The sequence below is a fragment of the Prionailurus bengalensis genome, chromosome E2, assembly GCF_016509475.1.
Source record: "Prionailurus bengalensis isolate Pbe53 chromosome E2, Fcat_Pben_1.1_paternal_pri, whole genome shotgun sequence".
Classification (NCBI taxonomy): Eukaryota; Metazoa; Chordata; class Mammalia; order Carnivora; family Felidae; genus Prionailurus; species Prionailurus bengalensis.
The window spans coordinates 9,662,213-9,682,127 of record NC_057352.1 but is presented as its reverse complement, the minus strand read 5'-3'; the positions used below and the strand labels follow the sequence as shown (position 1 = coordinate 9,682,127).

The 19,915-nt window shown below is 50.1% G+C and overlaps 1 protein-coding gene across 3 annotated transcripts; it reads left to right on the top strand.

Moving 5' to 3' along the window:
- The first annotated feature begins 51 nt into the window (after positions 1 to 51).
- ZNF114 (zinc finger protein 114) lies at positions 52 to 11,605 on the top strand. 3 transcript variants are annotated; one of them, XM_043600410.1, is made up of 5 exons: positions 163 to 371; positions 812 to 897; positions 8,201 to 8,321; positions 8,417 to 8,543; positions 10,407 to 11,605. In XM_043600410.1, exons 4-5 carry the CDS (start codon positions 8,510 to 8,512, stop codon positions 11,507 to 11,509), a joined length of 1,137 nt encoding a protein of 378 aa, XP_043456345.1. In that variant the 5' UTR covers positions 163 to 371; positions 812 to 897; positions 8,201 to 8,321; positions 8,417 to 8,509; the 3' UTR covers positions 11,510 to 11,605. The 3 variants fall into 3 exon arrangements, with proteins under 3 accessions (XP_043456344.1, XP_043456345.1, XP_043456343.1); XM_043600409.1 differs by lacking the exons at positions 163 to 371; positions 8,201 to 8,321 and adding an exon at positions 52 to 137; XM_043600408.1 differs by lacking the exon at positions 8,201 to 8,321.
- The last annotated feature ends 8,310 nt before the right edge of the window (positions 11,606 to 19,915 follow it).

The following is a 19,915-nucleotide window of genomic DNA, read 5'->3' as shown; positions in this document are numbered from 1 at the left end:
CGGGGTTGGGGGGGCGGAATGTTAATCAGGCCTGGCTGGGGACCTTCCAAAAGAAATCCCCAGTCCGGGTTGAAGTTATTCCGCGGACGCTCTTCGCCGGCACCTGCAGGTCAGGTGACCCTCCAGTTTAAACAGATGTAGGTGATTTGTTGTTGTTGTTGTTGTTTTTAACAGGGTCGCGGGGAGCGGGGGCCGCGTCCTCGCCGGCTGGATTCAGGCAGCTGTTCTCTTTCCCTGGAACTGGGGATCGGAGGACGTTCTTGTTCCTCGCGGGAGGGTCGCCGGTTCAATCCCAGTAACGGTCAGCACAGTATTTTGTTACATCTGTTGGCGCAGACCTCGCAGGTCACCGGCTGGTCAACGCTCGCGGGGTGAGGAAGGCAGCGGAAGGAAAAGAAGGGGGAGGCCTGAGAGGGAAACTGAGGACCCCTCCTCCCGACCGTGTCCTCTTCCAGGGCAGAAAAAAGTCTTCCTTTCCTTGGGAAGCGCCTCTCTTTCTGGACGCCTCTAAGGAGCAGAAGTGGCTGGGGAGACCCTGGGTGCGGGGGGTGGGGGCTGGGGTCCCAGGGTGGGGCTGGGGGGGCAAGTCCCGGGATCCCCTTCCTGCTGGCTCCTCCTTCCCCTGCTCCCACCCTTTAAACCGTCCATTTTGAGGAGCCGGGGTCCGGAAGCAGATACAAAAGGCCCGCGCAGGATGAATCTCTGTCGTCGATCCCTGTTGGGGGGGTGGGGGGAGTGGTGAGGGCGTGGTTTTTTATTTTATTTGCTTATTTAATTGTTCTTTTTGCAATCCCACCCCTCTCGTCTGCAGCCCTGCAACCCTCTGTCCGGTGCAGGGAATGAGCTCTTGGGCTGCGCCACCCACAGACGCGTCCAGAAGCCGGTGCAGCAGGCATGGTGAGTGTGCCGGCTTGTCGCACGATCCACACCGCGGGCGGGACCGGGTCGGATTCCGGGGAGTCTGGGGCAGCTGTCTGCGGAAGCCTGATTGCCTCCGCCCTGGAGGAGAGGGGAAGCCGAGAGTGGCCCACGTGCTGAGCCCTAAAAGCCGCCGGGGGAAGGGGCGGTCCCTCCACGCTGTGGTCCCTGGAGTGGGCAGGGAGATACCTGCGTGCAGCGTGGGGGGGGAGGGCGGCGTGGGGGGGGAGGGCGGCGTGGGGGGGGGGGAGGGCAGGAGCGGGGGAGGGGGGCTGTTCAGACCCATTAAGTGTTGGAGTCCCCCAGCGATTAGGAAAATTCCGGGCACGTTCACATGGAGAGGGTGGCCATCGGGTTCTCCTCTCCTAGAGAAAGGATTTCAGGGTCTGGGTTTGGTCCAGTGAGCACTTTCTTTCTTGGGGGGGTGAGGGGGGACTGAGACCTCCGTAGAGAGCGTTTCTAAAAGAACCCGTTGAAAGGAGTTCAAGTGAAGTTGTCAGCATGGAACCCCATGGTCTGAACAAATTGCCTGTCCTTAGTCTCCTCCAGGAAGGTCTAGTTCACGGGAAGCTCGGCGCGCACAGGGAGGGGGGGGGATGCGTTCTAGCTGCCAGACGCGGGGGTTTCCTTCCCACCTGCTTCCCCGAGACGACCCCAAATTACACATTCTCTTTGTTCGTTTGTTTTCTCCCACTGTCCCAAACATTATAATGTGTCTGAGATCGCCAGGGACTCACCTGGAGCCCCCGTTGTAATGGTTTGTTGCAAGGAGAGAGATCGATCGCACCTGAGAGGAACCTGCGGAAGGAAGGGTTGGCGTTATTATAGGATCCCAAGGTGGGGGGGCCGGGGGGGGGGGGAGGTGGTAGTAATTCAGGGTAGGTGTATGTAAATGGCCCCGGGCTTAGATAGGCTCAAACTGAGCCCAGTGTAAAGGAGTTATCTGGTCTGGACGTTCCCTTGGAAACTACAAGGTCAAGATAGATGTGGAATGTTGTGTCCCAAACCCCTTATCAGGAGTCCTGCCCCAGGTTGCAGATCGGAGGCGGAGGCGAGGCCGCTTCTCTGTCCCAGTGACTCAAGATCCCCCAGGCAAGAGTGGAATGTTCTCTTCTTACCGATATGATAGGATGTCAAATGGGCTACGAGTTTTAGGGGATAACGTTTATCAGTGAGTTAGAAAACAGTTGAGTAAGGGGGGGGGGAGGGACAAAAGTCCTTTGTCTTTGCTGCTGGTTTCATTCTTGTCTGATTGCAACTCCGGGGACGGGACGAATGGCTGGGAGGCGGTTCATTCACAATGGCAGGGTTGCCTAAAAATCTCCTGTTTGCCCCAAGCACCTAATGACTTTATATTATTTGAGGGTCACAGTTCTGTTTTGTGAAAACCTGGGTTCGCGTAAACCCCAGAGTAGTGAATACAAGGGGAACCCACCTAAACCGGTGACATTTTTGAGACCAACGTAGTATGGTTGCCTCTTTCTTAAACGGAATCCGTATATTTAAGAAGACGTGGGAATTCGGTTCGTGAGTTTGAGCCCCGTATCAGGCCCGTGCTGACAGCTCAGAGCCTGGAGCCTGCTTCGGATTCTGTGTCTGTCTCTCTCTCTCTCTCGCTCTCAAAAATAAATAAACATCTAAAAAAATTAGAAAGTTCTTTTGTACTAAGCTTTTCTTCCCCCTCTCTCGCTATTTAAAGATTTTATTTTTAAGCAACCTCTGCACCCAACACGGGGCTCGAACTCGCAACCCTGGGATCAAGAGGCACGCGCTTTGCAAACAGCCAGCCGTGAGCCCCTGTACTAGTAAGCTTTTTAAAACCAAGAATGAGGGGTACCTGCCTGGTTCAGTCAGCAGCGTGTGGGACTCTTGATCTCAGGATTGTGGGTTCGAGCCCCACGTTGGGGACAGAGATTACTTAAAATCTTTTCAAAAGTAAATAAAAATAAAATAAAAGCCAGGATGAATTGGCTGTAAGATTACATGGCAGAATAAATAAAATTAAGCTTTAATATATGAATTAAGTTTATGAAAAATTTCATAAAGACAAGAGTACATAAAACTTAACAAGTAGAATTATTCTATTTTTTATTAGTTTTATTTTATTTTACTTTCTTTTAATTATTTTATTTTAGTTGTAGCCTCCATGCCCAACAGGGGACTTGAGCTCGGGACTCAGATTAAGAGTTGCACGCTTGGGGCGCCTGGGTGGCGCAGTCGGTTAAGCGTCCGACTTCAGCCAGGTCACGATCTCGCGGTCCGTGAGTTCGAGCCCCGCGTCGGGCTCTGGGCTGATGGCTCGAAGCCTGGAGCCTGTTTCCAATTCTGTGTCTCCCTCTCTCTCTGCCCCTCCCCCGTTCATGCTCTGTCTCTCTCTGTCCCAAAAATAAATAAACGTTGAAAAAAAATTTCTTTAAAAAAAAGAGTTGCATGCTCTACCGACTGAGCCAGCCAGATACCCCACAAATAGATTTAAAAAAATTTTTTTTTCAAGTTTTATTTATTTTTGAGAGAGAGAGCATGAGTTGGGGAGAGGCAGAGAGAGAGGGAGACACAGAATCCGAAGCAGGCTCCAGGCTCTAAGCTGTCAGCACAGAGTCCGACGCGGGGCTCGAACTCACAGACTGCGAGATCATGACCTGAGCCGAAGTCGGACACTTAACCGAGCCACCCAGGCTCCCCAGAATTTTAAAAATAATGTAATAAATAGGTAGGTCCTCAGGTTAAGGAATCAGACACTGCTGTTGGTTAGAGGCCCTCGGCCCATCCCTGCCTGACCCCATTGCCCTGCTTCCTTCTGGGGTTAATCACCATCTTGAAATTCTTTTTAAGTTTATTTATTTTGAGAGAGAGCATGCCCTCGAGTGGGGGTGGGGCAGAAAGAGAGAGAGAGAATCCCAAGCAGACTCCGCACTCTCAGCTGAGAGCCTGACTCGGGGCTCAAACCCACGAACCCTGAGACGGTGACCTGAGCCAAAACCAAGAGTTGAACGCTCAACCGACTGGGCCACCCAGGCGCCCCGCCATCTTGAATGTTCTGTCGATCATTCTTTGGGTCTTCCTTTTTTCCCCCGTTAAGTGTATATCTGAAGCATTTTCAGACCTGCGGTGAATGTATAGTAATAATAAAACAAATACCCATGGAAACGTAAAGATTTGCAGATTTGCTAATATTTTGCTTTATTTGCTGTCTGTATATGAACACATGGTCGCATAAAGTCAGGTACGCAGGTTGCCCTGTTGGCTGTCTGTATGCGCGTGCGTGTTCACAGATCCTCGTGCACACTTTTTGTTTGTTTGTTTTTTGCTGAACCACCTGAGAGAGACTTTGAGATATCCCGACATCTCACCCCTTGCGCCTCAACACGTCTCCCCCGAAAACAGTGCAGTTCCCAGGTTTCTGCAGGGTGTCACTGAGTCCGCCCCTCTGTTGCTTAGGGATGCGGAACGGTCCCCACCTTGGCTGCTGCTCGGACAGGACTGCCGGGATCACTTTTGTCCAGGTGTCCTTCCTGCTTCTCACGCGGAAGAGTGTCCCCTGCCACTCGGCTGGTAAAGTGCAGGCTGCAGTCCACAAAATGGGCAACAAACGGGACCTTGTTAGAAATCCCACGCCCTTGGGGCGCCTGGGTGGCGCAGTCGGTTAAGCGTCCGACTTCAGCCAGGTCACGATCTCGCGGTCCGGGAGTTCGAGCCCCGCGTCGGGCTCTGGGCTGATGGCTCGGAGCCTGGAGCCTGTTTCCGATTCTGTGTCTCCCTCTCTCTCTGCCCCTCCCCCGTTCATGCTCTGTCTCTCTCTGTCCCAGAAATAAATAAAAACGTTGAAAAAAAAAAAAACCATTAAAAAAAAAAAAAGAAATCCCACGCCCAGGCTCCTCCCCAGGCCTGGGGAACCCGATTCAGTTTCGAAAGCCAGTTCCACAATATAAATCTTGGAGTGGAATTATAGGTAGTAGATTTGGGACTGTCAGATTTTCTTTTTCTTTTTTCTTTTTTTTTTAATGTTTATTTATTTTTGAGACAGAGAGAGACAGAGCATGAACGGGGGAGGGGCAGAGAGAGGGGGAGACACAGAATCTGAAGCAGGCTCCGGGCTCTGAGCTGTCAGCACAGAGCCCAGCGGGGGGCTCGAACCCACGGACCTTGAGATCATGACCTGAGCCGAAGTTGGACGCTTAACCGACTGAGCCACCCAGGCGCCCCTTTTTTTTTTTTAAATTAAAAATGTTTAATATTTACTTTGGAGAGTTGGGTGGGGAAGGGAGGGGCACAGAGGATCCGAAGCCGGCTCCGCCCACGTGACAGCACAGAGCCGGAAGCGGGGCTCGACCCCAGGAACCAGGAGACTGTGACCTGAGCCAAAGTTGGACGCTTCACCGACTGAGCCCCCCGGGTGCCCCAGGGCCATCAGGTTTTCTGTGTTAAAGAAATGTTTTTCACAATATGAGTGTAGCAGTTTGCATCCACACAACAGGTTTTTTGGTTTTGTTTTGTTGTCAGTAGGCTCCATGCCCAACATGGGGCTCCAACCCGTGACCTCAAGATCCGGAGTCGCATGCTCTACTGACTGAGCCAGCCAGGTGCCCCACACAACATATAAAAATTACATATAAAAATTACAGTACACAGTGCTATCACGTCGGGATCGGCGCCGACAGCGTGGAACCTGCTTGGGATTCTCTCCCTTTCTCTCTGCCCCCCCCCCCAGCCCAAATAAACAAACATTAAAAAATATCTACTAAGAAAAAAAAAGAAAGAAAAAGAAGAAAAATCGCACCCTCTCCCAACTGAGCCAGCCAGGCACCCCGGGAGCGGGATTCCTTTTAGGCAGGGCGCAAACACCAGGCATAGGTGCCATCCGTTCCTCGTACAGGCTCATGGTGTGACGGGCACTCACTCCCCTCCCTTTTGTTGACCACCCAGGAGCAGTTGGTGGCTGGGAAGGTCCCAGCCACGTGACCGCTCCCTGGTGCAGTTGAAGCCAAAATCCAGAGTTGGATGCTTAACTGGCTGTGCCCCCCCAGGTGCCCCCTGAGGGGTTTTGTTTTATTTTATTCTTATTTATTTAATTTTTTTTTTAAGAGAGATCACAAGCGGGGGAGGGGAGCCGAGGGAGCGAGAGAGGAGACAGAACCCCAAGCAGGCTCTGTCAGCCCAGAGCCCGACGCGGGGCTCAAACTCACGAACCAAGAGATCATGAGCTGAGCCGCAATCGAGAGTCTAATGCCTTCCCTGACTGAGCCACACAAGTGCCCCGAGAAGTGCTGTTTTATGGCCCCTTTGTTGTCCCCTTTTTGGGTATCATGATGAGTTCGCATGTTAGTAACGAGTCCGTTTCAATCAGTTGCACAGTTACGGTTCAGAATCTCCCAAACTGGGCCATTGGCAGACCCTTAACAGTCAACGTCTGTATTTCTTTTTTCTTTCTTTCTTTCTTTCTTTCTTTCTTTCTTTCTTTCTTTCTTTTTTTCTTTCTTTCTTTCTTTCCTTTCTTTCTTCCTTTCTTTCTTCCTTCCTTCCTTTCTTCCTTTCTTCCTTTCTTTCTTTTCAGCCTCTGTATTTCTTAACAGAGTCTAAGGTGGCTTCTCCGCCTTCTGACAGCACAGGGTCCCTCAGACTCACCCTGTGGATTTTCTCTTCCTAAATCAGCCCATTTCTCAGGGCTTCCTGCTTATTTCTTCTGGGCGCTTTCTCTCCAGAGATTTGCCAGGGAAGTGCATGCGTGCGTGTGTGTGTGTGTGTGTGTGTGGTTCCTGCTGATACTTTATCCTAAAGTCGGCCACTTTTGAACTCTAAAAAAAATGTTTTTAAGTTTATTTATTTTAAGTAATCTTTTCGCCAAACGTGGGGCTCGAACTCACAACCTCCAGATCAAGAGTCACACGCTCTTCTGACTTTGAGCAAACCAGGCGCCCTGACTTTTTAATGTTTTTATTTATTTTTGAGAGAGAGAGAGAGGGAGACACAGAATCCGAAGCAGGCTCCGGGGCTCCGAGCTGTCAGCACAGAGCCCGACGCGGGACTTGAATTCGTGAACCGCGAGATCATGACCTGAGCCGAAGTCAGACGCCCAACCGACTGAGCCACCCAGCGCGCCCCCTGACTTCTTAAAATTTTAGATTTGAAATCTTTCTTCTCGGGCTAAAAACCTTGCTTCCTTATGAACACGGTCCCTTTGACTGATCCTGCAGTGCATATAAAATATCTATAAGAGGGCGCCTGAGTGGCTCAGTCGGTAAGCGTCCAACTTCGGCTCAGGCCATGATCTCACAGTTCGTGGGTTCGAGCCCCGCGTCGGGCTCTGTGCTGACAGCTCAGAGCCTGGAGCCTGTTTCGGATTCTGTGTCTCCCTCTCTTTGACCCTCCCCCATTCATGCTTTGTCTCTCTCTGTCTCAAAAATAAATAAACGTTAAAAAAATTTTTAAAACAAAAAACAGGGTTTGGAGGCACCTGGGTGGCTGAGTCGGCTGTGTCCAACTCTCGGCTTCAGCTCAAGTCGTGATCCCAGGGTCATGGGATCGAGCCCCACATCGGGCTCCGGGCTGAGTGTGGCGCCTGCCTGGGATTCTCTCTCTCTCTCCCTCTGCCCCTCCCTCCCCCCCTCACACTCTCTCTCTCTCTTTCCCTTAAATTGTGTGTGTGTCTGTATATATATACAGACCACAGGATATCACTTTACATCCATGGATAAGAGATCTCACTCATTTTTTTTTTAAGTGTTTGTTTATTTTTTTTTAATTTTTTTTAACGTTTTATTTATTTTTGAGACAGAGAGAGACAGAGCATGAATGGGGGAGGGGCAGAGAGAGAGGGAGACACAGAATCGGAAACAGGCTCCAGGCTCTGAGCCATCAGCCCAGAGCCTGACGCGGGGCTCGAACTCCCGGACCGCGAGATCGTGACCTGGCTGAAGTCGGACGCTTAACCGACTGCGCCACCCAGGCGCCCCAGGTGTTTGTTTATTTTTGAGAGAGACAGAGAGACACAGCCCGAGTGGGAGAGGGGCAGAGAGAGAGGGACACCCAGAAGCCAAAGCCGAACTCTCAGCACAGAGCCTGATGTGGGGCTCGAACTCACGAACCCTGAGATCATGAACTGAGCCCAAATGAAGTCGGATGCTTAGCTGACTGAGCCACCCAGGCGCCCCGGGAGGTGGGCTAGCTTAATATACGACTGGCAAACGCCTTTCCTTGGCCCACCTTCGTTGCAGACAACCCACCCCAGTCTCCACTTCTGAAGAATATCGTGTGACATTCTTCCCCTCCGTGTGTCTGTGTCCAGATTTCCTCTTCTTGTGAGACCTCGGTCGATTGGAATAGGGCCCACCTACTCCAGCGTGACCTCCTGGTACCCCTTGCGAATCCGCAAATGCCTCATTTCCAAATCGGGGTCACATTCATAGGTACTGGGGGGCAGGGGGGGCAGGACTTCGGCCTGTCCTTGGGAAGGGTCGCGACTCCGCCGGTAACAGCGCCCCAAACGGGCGTGTCGTTTTAGGACGCCGTGACCTTCACAGACGTGGCCGTGAATTTCACCAAGGAGGAATGGGCCCTGCTGGACCCCGCGCAGAGAAGTCTCTACAGAGACGTGATGCTGGAGAACTGCAGGAACCTGGCCTCCGTGGGTGAGGATGCTACCCTCCCTCGCTTACCCGTGGCCGGGCCCAACGCGAGTCTGGCCCTTCCTGAGTTCCCCGAGGGGTGCTGCCAAACGGGGCCAGGACCGTTAAGCAGCGGCGCTGCGGCCCCTGGCCCCCCGGGGGTGGACGCAGGGTTTGACCCCATGAGAGGGGAACTCTGTCCGTTGCGGTTCATTTGTATTCGCTTCACGATTAACAGCCCTCGGGGGATCTTCAGGTGGGTGAACACGGAGCGCAGAGGGTGTTAGCGCATGCGTGAGGGAAGCGGAGGGACCGCTTAGGTGCGGCAGAGTCATACTTGCTTGGCTTCAGAACCCCTGCTTCAGGGAGTTTCTGTTTCTGGCACCGCTGTCTCCCGCCCCCCACCGTGACACAAGGCACCCCCTAGTCTGGTCTCCCATTTGGACGAGCAAGGTCTGGGAATGGTGCAGGGGTGGGGGTGGGGGGTAAGTTTACCCCTGCACCTGCTCGCCAGGCGGATAGGAATCCTCACAAGGAAGGATTTTACAAGGTGGAATTTATTTTTCTTTTGCTTATTGGTGAGAGAGACCCAGTGCGAGCGGGGGAGGGGCAGAGAGAGAGAGGAGACACGGAATCCGAAGCAGGCTCTGGGCTCCGAGCTGCCATCACCCCAGAAGGAGACCTTCTGGGCCACGAAGCGGTCACTCCCTTACTCTCGCCTCCAGCCCTGGGCGACCACTAAGCTGCTTTCTGTCTCTATAGATCGACCTACGCTAGATATTTCATATACGCGGAATGAGACAAAACGTGGTCGGCCGTGTCCGCCTTCCTTCACTTGACACAGTGCTTTCGAGGTTCAGCCCTCTTGCCATCAGCTATCCGCGCATCACCCCTTTTTATGGCTGAATCCTATTCCACTGTGTGGCCAGACTATATTTTGTTTCTTCGGCTCAGGTCACGATCTCATGGTTCATGGGTTTGAGCCCCGCAACGGGCTCTATGGGGCTTGGGATATTCTCTCTCTCTCTCTCTCTCTCTCTCTCTCTCCCCCCCCCCCCTCTGCCCTTCCCCCGTTCTCTCTCTCTCTCAAACAAAAGTTTAAAAATTAAGAATGATAAAAAGAAAGAATCCATTTCATCTGGGAGGCAAGCAAAGACTCTAAGACGCATCAGAATCGTCCAGGCTTTTATTCTTTCTTTTTGTCCCAAAGACCTGTGCCCCTTTAAAGTCACACCCGGACTCTGACTTAGTCCGTCCGGGCTGACACCATACCATGTTCCAGGTGGCTTTTTCACACATTTGTCTCTTCACTGGGAAGTCCAAGGTCAAGGTGCCAGTAGATTTGGTTCCCAGCCAGGCCTCTCTTCCTGGTTTGCAGACGGCCGCCTTCCTGCTGTGTCCTCACGTGCTAGAGAGACAGCGAGCTCCGTTCTGCTTTTGTAAGGACACCAGTCCCATCGTGGGGGCCCCACCGTCACATTCTCATCTAGACCTGATTATCTCCCAGAGGCCCCACCTGCAAATCCCATCATCACATGGGGGATGAGGGCTTCAACGTAATGGATTTCTGGGCGACACAAAAACAGTCTATGGCAGACTCTTTGTCTGGTTCTCTTCCATGAGGCTACACCTTCCTGACGACTCCTTTCCTCGATCCCTGAACAAGCGTTTCGTAGCAGGTCCCGTCCACACAGCACCCGTCCTCACTGCCGTCGAGCTCCCGGCACGGCCCAAATCCCTGATGTCTTTCCACTCTCTTGCTCTCGTGCAGAGTGACCGTTTGACAAGAAACCCACCTGGGCACTTCCCTGTCTTATCCTCCCCAACCCATCCCCAACCCACCTTAGCTCTCAACAAAGAACTCGACTTTTGTGCACTTTATTTCAGACTCGCTGAATCAACGTAAGACCCAAAACTCAACCCTCCGGCAGGACATTCTCGCCGAGAAGACCCCTCGAGGAGCGAACAGGGTGTGTGCCCTGAGCCGCAGTTCCCGGCCCTCCCCGCGGGGACAAGACTGGAAATGCCACGAGACGGGGGAACCGCCCAAGCAAAGGGACCGAAAGTGGCAGCAAGCTGCGGGCGTTCACAAGAAGGGCGAGTCTCCGGTCAGCATCTGTGAATATCGCGAAACGAAGGACGATCCTAAACCAGGCTCCAAGCTTGTGCCTTCCCGGAGAGATGCCGCAAGAAACCGTATCCCAAACTGGGGCTCAGATATCCTGAAACAAAATCCTGTCCTAACCAGTAATCAAAAGATCTATAAAAACTATGGATATGATAGACTCTTATGGCAAAGCATTGTCTTGATCCCGTTTGTGAGGAGTCAGACGGGGCCAGAGTCAAACGTGTGGCCTCACGATTACAACAGTGTGCTTCACAGCCATAATAACATTGGCATGGGGACAGACATTCATGAATGGGATCCATTTGGAAAAGCCTTTGGTGAAGACGCTTGCCTCAACGTATGCAGGACTCACGTTACAGAGAAAACCTACGCGTCCGATCCGTGTGGAATCACCTTCCAAGACAGCTCGACCCACGAGGCACAGAGGCAATCGTGTACGGCAGAGGCAAATCATGAGAATAAGCAAGATGAGAAATCCTTTGCCCACCCTGCAAATTCTGACTCACGCAAGGAGACTAAGCCCGGAGGGGGGAAATACAAATGTCAAGAATGTAGGAAATCTTACCTGTATCAGTCGTCCCTTGTGAGACACATGGAAATTCACACCGGAGAGAAACCCTACGAATGCCAGACATGTGGGAAAGCCTTTAAATATTCCTTGCACCTGAACAAACACTTACAAAAGCACATTATCAAGAAGCCCTATAAATGTGGGCGATGTGGGGAGACCTTCAATGAGTTCTCCAAGCTTACGGAACATAGAAGGGTTCATATCGTAGAAAAACCCTATAAATGTGAAGAATGTGGGAAAGCCTTCATCAGTTCTCACAGATTGAAAAACCACCTAAAAACTCACAGTTGACGGGCACCTGGCTAGCCCATTCGGAAGAGCGCGATCTCAAAGTCACGCTTTCAAGCTCCACGTGGGCTGTGGAGATTGCCTGAATAAATAAACTTGGGGAAAAAAATACAAAACGAAACTCACAGTTGAGAGGGGTCCTGTGAATGAAAGGAATGTGGGAGAAGTTTCATTAGTTTTCTCGAAATAACGAGCACATGAGGACGTTTTGGGAGGGAGCTCGAGTCTTCCCTCAACGACAGAAATGTGAGAACCCAACACCTTGACATATTCACACCCTATGTAGGTAAGGTCTCTGGAAAGTTCGTCATCTTTTTTCATCTTTGCTAGACGTTTCCCCTTGCACTGGAGACACGCCCTATGAATCCAAGGAATCTGGAAAAACCTTCAAGGTTGTCTCAATGTAATCCTTGCACGAATTCACACTTTGGAGATTCGTCGTGGGAGTAAGGAACATGAGAAACGCCTCTTTAAGCATTCGCCCCTGAAGTTACCCAAGAGACTACATCCTGGAGATGATTCTAAGATTGTAATAGATCCAGGAAAGTCTCCCCGCTTCCAAGGCACAGATGAATACATAGTAGGAGAGAAACACAGTAAATGTAAGGATTGCTGCCACTGCCTTGCCTCATCCTTCATCTGGGACCAAAATTCATTGCTTTCCAGTTTTGGTTCTCTAATAAAATCCTCCAAGATGATGAATATACTCTCTGTGTGCCTTTTCAGCTCTGAATCTTCAATACGTAGTAGCTTTGTTAGTATTTACACACGGGTGTTCTCACCAACACGAGGCCCTGTTTGAGCCTCATTTATCTTTTGATTTTTTAAAAATACTTATTTCTGAGAGAGAGAGAGCCGGGGGGGTGGGGGGAGACAGAGAATCCCAAGCAGGCTCCAGGCTCCGAGCTGTCAGCACAGAGCCCGACGCGGGGCTCGAACTCATGGACCTCAAGACCATGACCTGAGCCAAAGCCGGACACTTAACCAACTGAGCCACCCAGGCGCCCCTGAGCCTCCTTTAATTCAAGTTGGGGTTTGGTGTGCTCTGGGATAACATTTTTTTTTTGTCAGTTGGTTGTTACTGGTCATGATTTGACTGCATTATGGTCCGAGTATGTGGTCTTTATGATGCTGCTATGGGACACGTGTTCTGATGTTCATTTCAGTCCCATGGGGCTGACTTCCGTCAACTGCCTGGCCACGTGCATTCTTCTCATCCTCTTTAGTAAGTATAAGGGTCCATAGACTTGTTTTTGCAGAGTTAGCCCTGTTGAAGGTTTGTAAATGCATTTTCTACATTTTCTCATAACAGATAGTGGGTAGATCTTGCAACCCTGACAGAATTCACTGGCTTGGATTCCTAGAAAGCTGTACGAAAGACGAGAGTGTCATTTTGCCTTAACTAAGTTCCCGTTGCTCTCTTTCCTAGCTGCTCTCTGGAGACTGGGTGAAATTCCCTGAATTAGCACAAGCAACTTTAGGATCGTTGAAATGAAGGTCATGGTCCCAATAACACAACCTTCAAAACACAAGAGTCCTCACTCCCCTGAACATGTTTTTGGGTGTCTGTGGCTGCAACAGACTGTGTGGCTAGACTAAGCAGATGAAGCAAGCCCCTGATTTGATTAAGAAGCATTTTAAGGGAGATTTTTTTAAACACGGAATTTCTTTGGTGTTGGGTGGGATCAGGGTTCAGTACCTGTCTGAATGGTCAAGATTCTTGAGTGTTTCACATTCTCTTACTAACAAAATTTTTGATTCTTGATCTGTTACTGAGTAAGCTTGTAATATAATACCCCATTAGAGAAGTGTATTCTCAAAGTCTTTTAAAGTTTTTAAAAATGTTCATTTAATTTTGGGGAGAGAGAGTGAGACAGTGAGCATGAGTGTGGGAGGGGCACAGAGAAAGGGAGACACAGAATCCGAAGCAGACTCCGGGCTCCTAGCTGTCAGCACAGAGCCCGACGCAGGGCTCAAATTCATGGACCTCGAGATCATGACCTGAGCCAAAGCCGGACACTTAACCAGCTGAGCCTCCCAGGTCCCCTGATGGAAGTCTTACAGCTTTGTCAATTCTTGCTTAATGTGTTTGTAGACAATGTTATTAGATGCATAGGAGTTTGGGCATTTTCTTTATTACAGGTGAGTTTTTTGCTTCCTGTATGTTTTAACCATCTTTTCTACTAACACTTTATTTTTGTTCATTCATATATTAAGGGAAAGCCCCTTACTATGTGGAAGACTTTACATATATCACTCCATTTATCACTCACCACCACTCCACAAATAAATGCTTATCTCCTTCTTATAACTGAGGAAACTGAAGCACAGAAGTTAAGGAAACTTGCTGATGTTAAACAGCTTCCTTTGAGTTTCAAAGCAGTGGGTGTTTTCATGGTCAAGTTCAGGCTTTCACACATGTCTTAGTTTCCTGTTGTTGTTACAACAAATTATCACAAATATAGGGACTTTAGACAACCCAAATCTCTCATGTTACATTGCTGGCAGTCAGAAGTCCAGAATGGGTCTCGCTGGGCGAAAATCAACGTGTCCGCAGGGCTATATTTTCTGGAAGCTCTAGGGGAAAGTTTATGTTCTTGCCTTCTCCAGCTTTTAGAGGCCACCCACATTCCTTCGTTGGTGGCCCCTTCTCCATCTAAACCAGCAACAGGGGTTGAATTCTCACATCACATCCCTCTGACTCATGATTCTAAGAGTCCTTCCTCTTTCATTTATAGGGACACCTATGACTACATTGGGCCCATCCAGATAGCCCAGAATCATCTCCCATCTCAGATCAACTTATTAGCAACTCTTAATTCCATTAGTGACCTTAATTCCCTTTTGCTATATAGGATAACATACGCACAGGCTCTGGATATTAGCACATACACATCTTTGGGGGCCATTTTCTGTCTACCACAGTAACTTATGAAATTATCAAGCTTATTAACTGACTGAAAGAAAACCTTCAAACCTTAAAGTTATTCTGGCCTTTGAGACTGTGCTGTTCATCACAGATATTTTCCTGAGCATCTCCTTGAGGCCAAGGACTGTGGAAGACTCTGGGTCTATCTATCGGGTCAGCAAATTTTTTCCATGGAGAGCCAAAGAGGAAACATCTTAGGCTCTGTGGGCCAGGTTGTCCCTGTCTCCACTGCCCAGCTCTTCCATTGTCGCATAAAGCAGCCGTAGACCGTACACAACAAATGGATGCGGCTGTGTCATTTCTGGACACTAAAACTTCGAATTTCACATACTTTTCCCGTATCACAAAGCAGTCTTTTGATCATTTTTTGTTTCCAATTTAAGGTTTGTTTTTATTGAAGTAATCTCTCCACCCAGCACGGGGCTTGAACTCACAATCCCACAATCAAGAGTCACATGCTCTACCGCCAGCCAGGTGCCCCCCAAAACGTAAAAGCATTCTTGGCTCACGGGCCTGATGTGGGCAACAGGCTGTAATTTGCGGGCCACTGGTCTAAAGGAAAGAACAAAACAAGCTTTTATCTCATGCTTTCTTGTGGATAAGACATATATAGAGGCGTGGCTCTCTATCCTGATGTTTTTATTTTTCTTCTCAATTTTTTTTAAAACTTGGAAAATAGGGCGACCCAAATTCTACAGAGATGGATAGATAGTTAAAAGTCAGTCGGGGCGCCTTGGTGGTTCAGTCGCTTTCGTGTCTGACTACAGCTCAGGTCACGATCTCATGGTTCACGGGTTCAAGCCCCGCAGCAGGCTCTCTGCTGTCAGCACGGAGCCCGCTTTGGATCCTGTCTCCCGCTCTCTCTGCCCTTCCCCCACCGGCGCTCACTCTGTCTCTCAAAAATAAAACATTAAAAAAAAATTCTTTGAAATAAATGTCTTTAACCAATTTGTAAATAAATACGTACATACATACATAAACAGAAGTCAATAAAGAGATCCCCACATAGCATCCAGGCCCATCACAAATTTATTTTGAATTTTGTGTGTGTGTGTTTACTGCCCCTGCATAAATTCCCACATCTATTTTCTGGTTTTAGCAGTCAATATTGCTGCGTTGCACCGGACGCACATGTCCAACCGAAAAGCATTTCAGACAGGAGATGAATTGGATGATTCCATTCGTGTGAAATTTCCAGAAGAAGCGAATCTGGAGAGACAAGACCTCCCCAGCGGGAGGTGGGGCAGGAAGCTGGCCGCAGGCTGGCAAGAGGGAAACCTCGGGGGGGGGGGGGGGGGGGGGTAGACGGAGGCAATGATCCAAGACTGGGCTGTGGTGATGATTGTAGGACTCTGTAACTTTGTGAAAAGTCACTGCATGTTCACTGACAATGAGTGGCTTTTACGATCCGTAAATTACCCGTGACGGCAAGAAAGCGGGAAAGGAACATCAAAGACCTTCTTGGGTGCCCACAGCTGCGGGGTGCCCCAAAGCTCTGCGAAGTTCAGCTCCGGGTGTTTGGGGAGGGCCTGGGGGCGGGGCCGCCTGTGGATGAAAGCGCGCTTGGCCCTTTCCCCCTCCCCCCGAAGCCCCACCGCCTGCGTCTGTCGCCCACCGATTTGTCCTCGGATCACCAGTGGGTGCATTCAGTCTCTCCCTGTCGGCCCCAGACCAGGCTGAGGGGGCTGGAGCCACTGTTACCCCCCAGGGAGCACCGTGCGGAGAGAAAGGATCCTGGCTGGGAGTCAATCCCTGAACTCAACTCCAAGGAGAGGCGAGGAAGCGTGTGGCTTTGGGGATTCCTCCTGCCGCCCCATCGCCTACGTCCTCGGTTCCTACAGGTGCAACATGAGACTTTGTAACCATTGGTTTCACAAAAATCCTAGGGCTTCTAAGTGCTTTGCGGACACGAACTCGTTTCATGCCCACGCCAACCCTGTGCGGTGGGTGCTATCTTCCCACTTTACAGCAGAGAAAACTGAGGCACAGAGAGGCTAAGCCAGCTGCCCAAGGTCACACAGCCAGCTGTCCGGCACCACACTTGCCTCTAAGCCCTAGGCGGGGAGGCGTCCCTGCAGTGGCGGGGTCGCCACTGTGGCTTCTTGTCTGTCCTCCCCACTGGGATGCGAGCTCGGGGAGCAGCGACCCCGTCTGGGGCACAGAGAGAGGCATCGGCTGAACACTGCGGAATAAGAAGGGAGGGGTGGGGCTCAGGATGGCCGCATCCCTTGCCGGCCTCCCAAGCCCTCCCACCGCGCTCTGCTCCGGGAGCTGTCTTCCTGGCGGGGCCTCCAGTCCCAGCGAACGGATCCTCTGGGCGCTGGACTAGAATGAAACCCGGGCCTGGAAGGTCGGACCGAGCCGAGCCCGCTCGTGGCGGGACACGGGCGCCACCTGGCGGCGGAGTCCCGCCAACGCAGCGCCGCCGAGAGACGGGGGTTCGCTCTGGGCGAGGCTCTCGGAACGTTCCCGGCGGTGGTCCGGAAAGCAGTGCGAAGCTGGGAACCGTCTATTGGCTTCCAGGCCTTTCTGACCGTGATGCACAGCAAGAAATCATCTCACATCACCGTAGTTTCGGGAAATGCCACCCTGTACGGCATGATTTTTTTTTATTCTCTATTCCTGTTTTGAAATGCCGGTCCGGTCCCCTTGAACTGATTTACTCTCTAATAAATCTCCGCTGGTAATCAGGATAGAGTTATCCATGGCCTCGATTATCCTCAGGTGTTTTCTTTTTCTTTCCAGCTGACAAAGGTTGCGATGGAGAAAGTGTTCGCGCCCGGACCGCTCCCCAGCGGTCGTCTCTCGCCACGTCCCCAGGGAGTCCCCTGCCAGCCCCGATTTCAGGATACACTGGGCTCAGAGAGGCTAAGACACTTGTCCAAGGCCACACAGGTTATATGCAGCATGGCTAGTGTCTGCCTCACTCCTGGAGGAGAGAAATCACCAAGTGCTCCAAATATCAGTGCTATGAAGTACAGTTTAGTTCAGTCCTTTCTCTGTTTTTGCCAAGAAGATTGTGCTGCGCCGGCCTGCTGGGGTTTTGATGCTTTTTAATATAGATTAATGACATTCCAGAGCTCGTGCTTAAAAATGCGAGTCATCAGGGGGCGCCTGGGTGGCTCAGTCAGTTGAGCGTCCGACTGCAGCTCAGGTCATGATCTCGCGGTTCGTGGGTTCGAGCCCCACGTCGGGCTCTGGGCTGACAGCTCGGAGCCTGGAGCCTGCTTTGGCTTCTCTGTCTCCCTCTCTCTCCGCCGCTCCCCTGCTCATGCTGTCTCTCTCTCTCAGAAATAAATATTAAAAAATCAAAAAATAAACAGGCTCAAACAGGGCCTCGTGTTGGTGAGAACACCCGTGTGTAAATACTAACAAAGCTACTACATATTGAAAATTCAGAGCTGGAAAGGCACACAGAGAGCATATTCATCATCTCGGAGGATTTTATTAGAGAACCAAAACTGGAAAGCAATGAATTTTGGTCCCAGATGAAGGATGAGGCAAGGCAGTGGCAGCAATCCTTACATTTACTGTGTTTCTCTCCTACTATGTATTCATCTGTGCCTTGGAAGCGGGGAGACTTTCCTGGATCTATTACAATCTTAAAATCATCTCCAGGATGTAGTCTCTTGGGTAACTTAAGGGGCGAATGCTTAAAGAGGCGTTTCTCATGTTCCTTACTCCCAGGACGAGGCTCTCCCGTCTCTCTGCCCCTCCCCCGCTCGCGCAAACTCTTTCTCTCCCTCTCAAAACAAATAAAAACATTGCAATTTAAATTTTTATCAAAGTTTGTTGATTCATGGGAATGCAAGCTGGTGCAGCCACTCTGGAAAACGGTATGGAGGTTCCTCAAAAAACTAAAAATAGAACCACCTTACGACCCAGTCATCGCACTATTAGGCATTTATCCAAGGGATACAGGGGTGCTGTTTCGAAGGGACACATTCACCCCAATGTTTATAGCAGCACTATCGACAACAGCCAAAGTATGGAAAGAGCCCAAATGTCCGTCGATGGATGAATACGTAAAGAAGATGTGGTCTATATATGCAATGGAGTATTACTCGGCAATCAAAAAGAATGAAATCTTGCCATTTGCAACTACGTGGATGGAACTGGAGGGTATTATGCTGAGTGAAATTAGTCAGAGAAAGACAAACATCACATGACTTCACTCATATGAGGACTCTGAGACAAAACAGATGAACATAAGGGAAGGGAAGCAAAAATAATATGAAAACAGGGAGGGGGACCAAACAGAAGAGACTCATAAGTAGGGAGAACAAACTGAGGGTTCCTGGAGGGGTTGTGGGAGGGGGGAGGGGCTAAATGGGGAAGGGGCGCTAAGGAATCTCCTCCCAAAATCATTGTTGCACTCTATGCTAATTTGGATGTAAATTAAAAAAAAAAAGTTTGTTGATTCAGAAAGGAAGTAATATTCTTCCTAGAGTTGCCTAGTAAACATACTCCCTTGCTATTCAAATGTGCATGCAGCTATTGGGATCCTTGTAATTCATGTACCTAAAATTCTGTACCTGGAACTAATCGCTTGTCCAGTGAAATAATTGGACAATCAAAGGTGGAGAAGCTAGCTGTGATCGCTAGTGGGGTTATGATGACCTCTGACCTCCAGAAGGTCAACCAGGTCCGTCTTAAATGGACAGGGCTCGGCATCACTGGCTTGACCCTTAAAAAAAATATTTTTTTAAGATGGGGATATGTTAATGCAGGGGACACCTGGGTGGCTCAGTGGGTTGAGCGTCTGACTCTCAATTTCAGCTCAGGTCACGATCTCTCGGTTTGTGAGTTCACACCCCGCGTTGGGCTCCATGCTGACGGTATGGAGCCTGCTTGGGATTCTCGCGTTCTCTCTCAAAAAATAAGTAAATAAATACATACACAAATACATACATAAATCTTGCAGTGTAAATAAACAAATACAGTCTTGCAGTGAAAATACGCATCTATAGTTCAGTTGATAGAATTTCACGGGGAGAGAACACACAATTTGTGGCTCCAGGTAACCTGATCAAGCAAAGGAGGAAACATGGGGTCTCCTGTATTAGGATTTATTTATTTACTTATTTACTTTTTTGCTGTCAAAATTTGAAGGCAACTTCCACTTTGTTCTAAGTTTATTTATTTTGAGGGGGGAGAGGGGCAGAGAGAAGGAGAGAGAGAATCCCAAGCAGGATCCTCACCGTCAATGCAGAGCCCATCGTGGGGCTCGGACCCACGAACCATGAGATCATGACCTGAGCCGAAATCCGAGAGTTGGGCACTCAACCAACTGAGCCCCCAGTGCCCCGAGTTGTTAAATATTTACCGACGGGGACAGGATGTTGGGAGGGGAAGACTGGATTATCTGAACAAATGAGAAACTATGCCAATTTTAATCTTCAGTCTGGATTTAGATTAAATTTAGACAGGGCATTCAGCAGGACTCAACGGCCAGAAAGAGTGACCCGTGGTGTTCTAAC

Bases quoted from the DNA above. Each gene is read 5' to 3' on its own strand.
- ZNF114 (XM_043600409.1), top strand. The intron at 8,544-10,406 runs GTGAGGATGCTA...ACTTTATTTCAG, and splicing joins CAGGAACCTGGCCTCCGTGG to ACTCGCTGAATCAACGTAAG.